Raw genomic sequence first — 9,361 nt, 5'->3', positions numbered from 1 at the left:
TGGCTGCCGTAAAAACGTACGTATACGAGCGATGAAGCCTGGCTCGCTCTAAATCCACTTTACCACCCAGGTCTTTTGAAACCGCGCTTGTACCGCGAAGTATAAACCAAAAGTCAAAAGACGGATCGACCACTCGGCGTGCTCGCCGATTATCTCATGCTGCAATCTCATGCTGCAATTATCTCTCGCTACAATCCGAGTATATCGAAGCGACTGAGCTGTTAGCTTCGCGAATAGCGATTTCCCTTTTCCACGGGGACACCCGGTGTATTAATTTCCCGATGCTCCGTCGTTTCGCCATCCGGGCGAGACAAAGAAGCAGCTTTCATCTTGAACGTCACGTTCATTCTTCTTGCAGACGCGAAGAATGCGAAAGGATTTTTCTTCCGCTCGTCGTAACGTCGCGCAGGCGAGCACGGACTACTACACCCGTCATTAAGACGTCCCTCACGTAGCAGGGGGTCAGGTAGACACATGGGTGTGTTGGGAGGGGGAGGGGGAAAGGGATGAAAAGTACGATGCTGCAGGCATTAGAGACCATTCAATAAGTCTTGTGAACCTTCGCTTAACGGCGGAGAAAATCGGCCGGGAAAATTGCCAATCGTTACACGAGCTTCCGCGCGCCTTTTCGCGGGATCAATCCGGAATCACCGATACACTCGTCGGTTCGGCAACTTATTGCTCGAAACTTCCTCGTCCGGTTATCGATCGTCGACGCGTTGTAACGCGCCGAAACAACGCGCTATGACGTTCCCTTTCTCCTCTTTTTTTTTTTAATGATACCACGAAAGTGGGTGGAGAGAAGTGAATACACCGTTTCATAAAAATATCCGCTTTATTCTTTCAACTAGGCTCCGTCTTCGCGTTCCATTCGATATATACGACATAGTTAATGATAGTAACAGGTGTAACAGTGACGACACGCGTGTACAGTAGTAATAATAATGGTAATGTTAACCTTAGCCGGAGTAGTATCGCGCGATATCGCGCGCAAGAGTGAGAGGACACGTATCGTTAGATAGAGTTCACCTTGCACCGCTTGGTCCGGTACAACCAGTCGCTTTCCCTACGATTAATATTAGATGCAATATAAAATAACGAGAATAGAGAGATAGAGAAAGACAAATGTACCTCGAATGCATCGCTCGACAGAATGGGATTCGCATACCTTCGAGGGGACTGAACGCGTGTCATGGGAAAGGAAAACAAATGGAAATGTTTCTCTAAATGCCTACGGAAAAACCGACTATAAAAAGGCGCCTTGAGAAAGGCGCGCGAGCGCTCACGTGGAATCATGACATCGTGGAGCGCTATGTACGCTAGATAAACAATTAACTCTAAGTTCGCTATATCGGTGTAAGTGTCTCACTAAAAAGAACGTCGCGCTAACGTCATATCGGATTAACGGTGACGGGCGACGGAAAAAGCGCGGAAACGGAAGAGATTCGGAAAAGATGCGCTTCGATGTTCGAAAACGAAAAGAAAAAAATCCGAGGGAAAAATATGCGACGACCCGGGGTCGATCTTCGTCGGCCGTCGTCATCATCGCCGAAAGACAGAAGGTATCTCGGTCGGGAGTGAACGTAAAGATAAGTACGAATTTTCACAAGCCGCGATTGTCGATTGTGTGTGTACGCGTTTGCAAACCGGGTCGGCGGCGTTTCCGCTTCCTCCGCCCCGCGAGAAATAGAAAAGACAGATTCGAGAGCAGGAAACTCGCCGGTTCGAGTCGCGCGATTACTTATTATTAAATTTCTCCTCGCCATCCGCGTCGTTTACTGCGGCTGTGATCTGTGCGCCTCTCGTTTGTCCATTTCAATCCGCAGTGTAGTCTCGAACATCCGTAAGAAAACACGGGCGCGTTCGTCATGTGGCGAGTGTCGGATCGGCCACGTATGTGTATGCATATGTGTGTGTGTGTGTGTAATCGTCGTAAGCGCGATTTTTATTAGGAGGAATCCGTCTTTTGATAGAGAATGATGTGCCGCTCCTCCGCTGTAGACGGCACTTTCCCACTCATGGGTCTCACCGCCCTCGGCACTTTGCTCACTTTACTGAAATCCTTGGTGAGTCCGTTACCACCGGAAACGCTGGAAAAAAAGCCGAAACATTAGTACGATCTAGGAATGACGTGTAACTTAGAAGGAAGTAGAGAGACGAGACGAATCATCGCGCGATCGAAATTCAAAGCTCACTTTCGAAGCGCAAATCTGAAGTTCGAAATATCGTTTTGTAGTCGTGTTACCACATTTTTTTTCTCCACGCACTCGATCTCTTGTTTTTAAGGTTTTCGCATTAAGCGCTATATATCTTTCTCATTTTTCTTCGCTATTCTTTCATTAATTTGGAAAGACCTTTTTTTACTACATTCGATACATCGTTAGGTTAGATAATTCTTTCATTTCCATCGCATGCAATCCCATTGCCGGTCCCGTTATTGATGGACGTGATACAGCTTAAGAGTAATTTGAAAGCGAGATGGTCGAATATCGAGGGTTCGGACGTGGCAGATCAGATCGATACGTACACGACGTCCATTCTGTCGTCATCGTCGTCCAGTCGTACTTCGTCACTCGGCACCGTAAAATACGGGTTCGTAGAGGCTGGTCGGAACTTATATCCCGTCAGGACGAAGAAGACGTAAGTCGCCATCTCGCGGAACGTTTCGTCCAGCCACTGGTACTCGAAACGCACGGTGATCTGCGGGCAGGTAAGGTTCCGCTCGTCAAAACACGCGTTTCGCGCACGTTAAATTCCCCGCGAATTTGCGAGAGACGCGTACCTTCAGTAGGTACATGATAATTCTGGTGAAGTATATGTAGCAAACTATCATAATGTAGAAATGCTTGAACAGCTTGAGCTTGCGCAAAGTGATGGCCGCTTTATCACTCGTGCGGGCGGCCTCCTCCAAGTGCTTGATACTCCATACCACTGGGAATATAATCGCGCCGCAACAGAGCAGGTCGACGAGTATGAAAATGTCCCGCCAAGTCTGGTGCTCCAAATTGCCCACTTCGCTCTCCTCGATTATTATCTCCGCCACGTTCGCTAACACCTGAGAAAGAGAGAGAGAGAGAAAGAGAGAATGTTTCCGCATTCTCGAAATCAATTACGTCGCACACTGATTTCGTGCAATTTTTACTTCTCCAAAACTTCTATAAAAAACAATATCGGTAAAAACCATATCACGCGGACAGAAAGTCCAATTTTGTTCGATACTTTTTCTCCGTTTTAATTTATCATTTTAAATTCAAATAAGGTTGAAATAACATAAATATATTTTTTTAACTCGAATAATTAATTTAAGTATAAGAGGAAGATATCGCGCGACGCGTACTTGCAATGGTATGACGAGCATGAAGAACTTCTTCTCCTTGTCCGAAAGGATGTGCTTTATAAAGGTCCATCCGGTGCCAACTAGTACCATGGTAATGAAGAGAACGGCGCCTTTCAATAGATGGGAGATGTAATATAAAATCGCCCACGCCTCCACGTGCTCGCCCTTGGTCTGGATGAAGTGGTAATTTATACCGTGGAATAACAACGATAGAGACTTCAGGTACACCAAGACTGCCATTAAGTAGTGAATTTTGAACACTGAACGCCTGTGGAGAAAATGAACGAGTAACGATCACACTTTCGTTCCTACCGTAACACTTCGCCGTTACACGCCGAAACTTCCGCTTTCCTTACTTGCTTTTGGCCAGAATGAACACCCAAAAGCAGCCCGACAAGAAGAAGAGAAGCGCCATCGTGAAGTACAAGGCTGGCAAGGGCATTTCGCCAGCGCTGAGAAAGTTGTCGTTATTAATCTCGGCTATTTGCATCTGCCACAAGACAAATTTGTCCGTTCAGTATGACGTGCTCGTGACTTCGAATACGTGAACGCGTCATTCCTTAACACGCTCGCTACTAGGAATTCGCTATTTAGGGAGGAGGATCTCTCCCTACAGATCGCCTCATATTTTTTTTCTTTACGAAATTATGCAAGACGGACTCAGCTCGATAATGTGAATGTAGAAAATAAAAATAACATTTGCTGTCACACATATGTGACGCTGGTCTCCCGTGAAAGACCATTTTTTCAGCTCTGCGAGACGCTGGTGGCAAACGTGTTAAATAAATCCGATCGCTCGTCGCCGAATAATCCCTTACCGTGAAGTCCACCGATAGCGGAGCCTCGTAATTGTAATTCAGACAATTGTGAAAATAGAGATTGTATAGGCCCTCCTCTTCCTCGTTGGCCACGTACATGACGAAACTCGTGTTGTATGACTTCTCGCCGTTCGCATGGGTGTTCACAGTCATCGGTAGTTTCGGGCGGCAGCATGTGTTACTGTCCTGTCCGTTCGGTTTACCGCCGCCGATGGGCTTCGCGAGCTCTGCGCAAAATTTCTCTCTCGTGTGCTGAAGGGTTGAACAGGAGGGAAGAGGGGAAACTCGATTGAGCGAAGGACAATGATCTCGTCTTGTCGACATTTTGATGTACCGTTTCGCTCGATAACGCGCTCACTGTGCTCCCGAACGGTAATTCCCAAGAAGGATTGACGGATCCGGTGACGGACGTACTGCGCGAAAAAGCAGTTACCTAACCGTACTTTTCGAAAATACCTGAGTTTCGCGGTATTTATAAGATCGGGGACGAGTCGCGTTAATTATAGCGTCCGTCATCTCTCTCTCGACTGCGTTCGATCGCCGATGCTGCTTCAAGACACACGCGTGTCTGTCGCGCGTCGGTTGTCATCGATCACCGTTTAAAAGCGTCCACGCGCGAAGAATACGCGGACTCGCGCCGCGAGTGCGCTTTCCGCGCGGACTTTTCCAGCTATCGATTCTCGGCGTTTCTCTTCCGCGCGTGACTGGTCTTTTCGATCACCTCTGTCAGTAAAATAGTAAAACGCGCGTGAAATTCACAGTGAAAGGATCACTTTGCATTCACGTTGACGACCTACTTGACGAAGGTAGCCTCGTTCGTTACGTTTCGTTCAATATTGTTGACACAGTCCGTGCCGGGCCGATTTTGTGTGCCCGATTTCATACAGGGTGTCCGATAATTATCTCGGCATCCGTGGTGCAGGTAGAATGGATTGAACTGGACAGAAAAATCATGCACCGTTCTGCAAAATTTGCAATAGTTAATTTGAGATATGCAATTTGAGTTGAGTGCAATGTTAATTTGAGATGCAATAGTTAATTTAATGAGAAATTAATTAATCTATGTAAGCTAATGATCGCATGGAAAACAGGATGGGCCGAAGTAATTATCAGACACTCTGTATTTGTTATAAGTAACACGTATCTCATCTCATTACGTTTCGTTTTAGAATAAAAATATCGAACGGTTTGAACGCAATAATTCAGCAAGAATAATCGATGACCCTCGCGGAATATGGAGTGTGTTAATCATTATCTTATTGCGGGAGACGTCACGAGTAGGCGACACAATAACGATCGTGTGTTAGTTTCTAAAAATAGAAAATGAATCTATCGGGACGATAATAACTGATGATAATTGGTACGCGAGCGACGAGCGCGGTCGCACCGGTTTCAGGATCATCGGCCAAGTCTCCTCCAGCTTGCACCTGTTCTATTTGTTGCAGTTGAATTACATCTCTAATATTAGGCGTTAGAAATGTCGAAAATATCTGGCATATGCCGTGTGACGGTTTATTTTCGATATACCCGAGCGGGTACGCGTCGCTGATAACATTTACCAGATGCCGTGTTCTACGCACGTGTCCTATCCGCGGAATCTCGGTGCATTGCTCTATTCATAGCAATAGCTCTCTTTCTTTCTCCCTCCCTCCCTCTCCCTCTCTCTCGTGAATCAGAATTTTTCGAATCGGCTCGATTGCGCAACGAAGCTAAATGAAACGTCACATCTCGCGGCCTATCTACTCTCTCAATTAACTCGTCTTTATGCACATGCCAAATGTCGCACGCCCGAACCTGTTCACGGACGCGCTTCTCGATGCGAATTGTGCAACATTTGCGAGTTTATTTGAGCATAAACTCTTAGTCGCGCGTTACGCGACGCGATGCGTCAACGAATTCCGATATTTATGCCCGCCGATTTATAACCTCGCGTATTCCGCCGCGATGAATAAAAATACATGGGCGCGCGCGCGTACCGCCCGCATGCGAACGCGCGGGACTCACCGTGCGACGTGTTCCGCTTCCTTCGCGGGAAGAGCGCGGTGTCGCTGAGTCGCACAGGTACGAGTAACGAGTCCCTCTTCATGCGAAACATCGGTATCCTGCTGGAATCCTTGTAAATATGCGTCGTACGCACGTTGCGATTGCAGTTCACGTGCATCCTGCAACAGCGATTGTCCCGCGATTCATTCGCCGAGTCCCTTCGCTTCTTCGACCGTGTGATTCCAACATTGTTACATTTTTCTTTACTTCTCTTATTTGTTTTACTTCCTTCGAGTGAAATCCCACTCGAAATGTGACGATCGAGACACACGAATTTACGTGATTTCTCCATCACACGGAGTGAATTCTCTATTCTGGATGGTCAAATGGTTGTTTTCATTCGAAATTGAATATGACGCGGTCCACCGTGGAATGGAACGAGACAACTCTAATCGATTGGAATATTTATAGATTGAGAATATGTAAGTCTGAATTAAACATTCACCCCTGCGATCCCGAGAGGGGCGGTATTTTTACTGTCGTCCCGTGCGAATTTCCATTCATTCCGAGTGCGATTTCAACGCAAGAAATTTAAAGAGGGTACACTCTTACAACAAATTCTTCAAGTCCATCGTAAAATATATAATAGAGCTGTTGTCCCTCGGCTCCGTCCTCGGGGTTGAAGCGTTTTGCAGCAAGCATCTCTCCAGGTGATTGTATATGTACGGATTGATCGCGTCGATGAGCGTTCGGTCCAGGCTGAATCCGAACTGCAAGACGAAACGTCTTTCTTACCAGATGCGCGACGAGATTACCCGAATGATAAATCTTACAATCGTCTCCTCCTCGTTTTGATTATCTCGAGGACAAAGAAGATCCCGATCGGTTACTGCGATAATAGATTCAGGAAGTCGTCCGGAAAAGAACGGAACAATGTCACGCGTTGCAGCAACGGAGGCAGCCGTGTCGAGGCGACCGTAAATATCAGACAACAAGAACAATGGGCGCATTCAAGTGCCAGGTGTAATCTACGTTGACGGTGCGAACGAGTCATTCACACGAGTTTAACAGTTTTCATGATGCACTGCGAGCGTCCGCATACCCGCGCGCACGTATTTATAAACCCGGGTGGCTCTCTCGCCGCGGGCGCGAATGTCGAGATGCAGGCGGCAGAAACAGGTGTCCGTCGCTGTGGGGCAGCGACAGAGCGACATGTATCGCGTGGCGCGCAGCGCTGTGTGTAACCGGAGCTTAATTGATGACGAATCGTGCGACGGAATGAGCGAGCGAATTTTGAAATTCGACTTGTTCGATCGTCTATTTTCGTTTGCATTATTTATTTGCCACGATCCGCGGTGAAACAAAAAGTACAGTAGGATACAATATTAAACGGTACGTTGAATTTTAATAACGGCAGTTACGACGAAAAAAGTACAATTTCGTCTCGCGGATTTGTAAAAACGATTGGCGTTCCGCCACGGGAACGATGAAACGTTCTCGAATTCATTTGATTTCCAAACGTTCTTTGGCCNACCCCCCCCCCCCCAAAAAAAACGTCGTAACGGTGCGTGTGCGAGATTTTTTATAAAATTTGAGAAACGTTCGGATTCTATAAATCTAAAATTAACTACTCGGTTAATATTAAGACTTATTTAAAATGTTTTTCGAGCTTTATTAGACATTTTTGACGGCATCGTTGCGACACCCTCTTATTAGAATAAAAAGGTTGCATAATTGACTTTCTGTTATCTGGGGGACCCTCAGTTATCTCGCTCGAGTTTTAGCGCAACCAAACGTCCAGGAGAACGTTTTCACGATAACAGAGATATCATCGAGCGTGGCGCCCATTTTGTTTCCATCGCGATTTTCCAGCCGCGATTTTCTTTCGTGCGAAGTGAAAGGGTCGGGCTTTGAGAAAAGGATCGGTTTCGAAGAAGTTCCCCGTGATGCGAAAATCAGACGGAGGACTGGACGATTTGTATTCCTGCGGGCACTCACCACAGCCTTGTCCGTCGTTTCCGGCGTTAGCTTCTTATCGGGGTCTGCCGCCTGGAACTTGAAGTTCGTGAGATTTACGGTGAGAATGCCGCCCTTGTAGAAGCCGAAGGTGGTCAGGGCGATGTACGGTCGGTTGTCTTTCTGAAATGCAAACGTGTCACATGTAACCCACGCCGTTTACCACGAAGGATCGTGAGGGAGGTAAGGTATCGTTGCACGGTGAATAATCCGGCTCCGCGAGATCTATGGATCGTGCGCGTCCTTCGGCTTTCACTTCGCACGGCTACACCGCGAAACGTTACGGCGCGTTACTCCGCCGATCGGTCGTGCGGATCGGCTCGTTTAACGGAACACACCCGGCGATGATAACGCCCGTCGCGATTACGGAACTCCGCTTCGTCGTAGGAAAGGCGAATCTGTCCGTCGTGTTGCAATCGTCGCAACGACTCGATAGAGATGACTTCATCATTCTTTCGCAACGACGCGGAATAACAACACGTCGAGCCGAGAAATTCTCAAGAGGGACAGAGACCTCCGCGCGATATTATCGCGAGCGTTCCGGGCGATATCGCTATTGACGTTTCGCGCGAGTCGCGTATGAAATCGTCCGATCGTTGTTATTCCGCGTCGTTGCGAAAGAATGACGAAGTCATCTCTATCGAGTCGTTGCGACGATTGCAACACGACGGACAGATTCGCCTTTCCTACGACGAATGCCCTTCGTTTTTCATTCCGCCGTGCAACGTACGCGGTCGATCGGCGACGCCTTCGAGGCAACACGCACGAACCGAACGTAGACGTCACTTTCTCTCTATCCGCCGATTGCGAATTCATCCCGCGAATCTTCGCAGGCTGCCACTCATTCAGACTACGCTCATGCACTATGAATCAATTAAGCGCGCGGGGAGGGGTAGAATCGCGCGGTGTGCGAGGAATCGAATCGCGGCCGTACCCGGCCAACAACCGACCCGTATGTCCAACTTGTGAATCCTCGCGGTCGCTGCGGCCACCATCAGCAGCAGAAGCGGCAGGCAACGCGCCAACGCGACTGCGTTCGGCTGCATTTTCGGCTTCTCGCCGATATCACATATCACACCACCAGCGAGCGGGTCTTGCGCGCGCGCGCGCGCGCGTACACCACCTCACGAGCCGACCGCTTCGCCTTCGCTCGTCGATACGCGAGCAGGAACTGAGGTGCCAGGACGCCGGAAGCGGCGGAACACCG

At 48.1% G+C, this 9,361-nt stretch overlaps 1 protein-coding gene across 1 annotated transcript; it reads right to left on the bottom strand.

The window, feature by feature from the left end:
- Window positions 1–816: 816 nt before the first annotated feature.
- Window positions 817–9,309, bottom strand: LOC106741632 (protein GPR107). The gene is made up of 10 exons (XM_014613831.1): window positions 9,105–9,309; window positions 8,137–8,277; window positions 6,751–6,908; window positions 6,160–6,317; window positions 4,156–4,382; window positions 3,694–3,827; window positions 3,338–3,605; window positions 2,783–3,055; window positions 2,528–2,700; window positions 817–2,090 (listed from the first exon to the last, which is right to left on the bottom strand). Exons 1-10 carry the CDS (start codon window positions 9,198–9,200, stop codon window positions 1,949–1,951), a joined length of 1,770 nt encoding a protein of 589 aa, XP_014469317.1. The 5' UTR covers window positions 9,201–9,309; the 3' UTR covers window positions 817–1,948.
- Between the last annotated feature and the right edge of the window lie 52 nt (window positions 9,310–9,361).

Source organism: Dinoponera quadriceps, unplaced genomic scaffold (genome assembly GCF_001313825.1).
Source record: "Dinoponera quadriceps isolate SergipeBrazil2010 unplaced genomic scaffold, ASM131382v1 scaffold586, whole genome shotgun sequence".
Lineage (NCBI taxonomy): Eukaryota > Metazoa > Arthropoda > Insecta > Hymenoptera > Formicidae > Dinoponera > Dinoponera quadriceps.
Note: the sequence above shows the minus strand (reverse complement) of the source record. Positions and strands in the feature narration are given on the sequence as shown.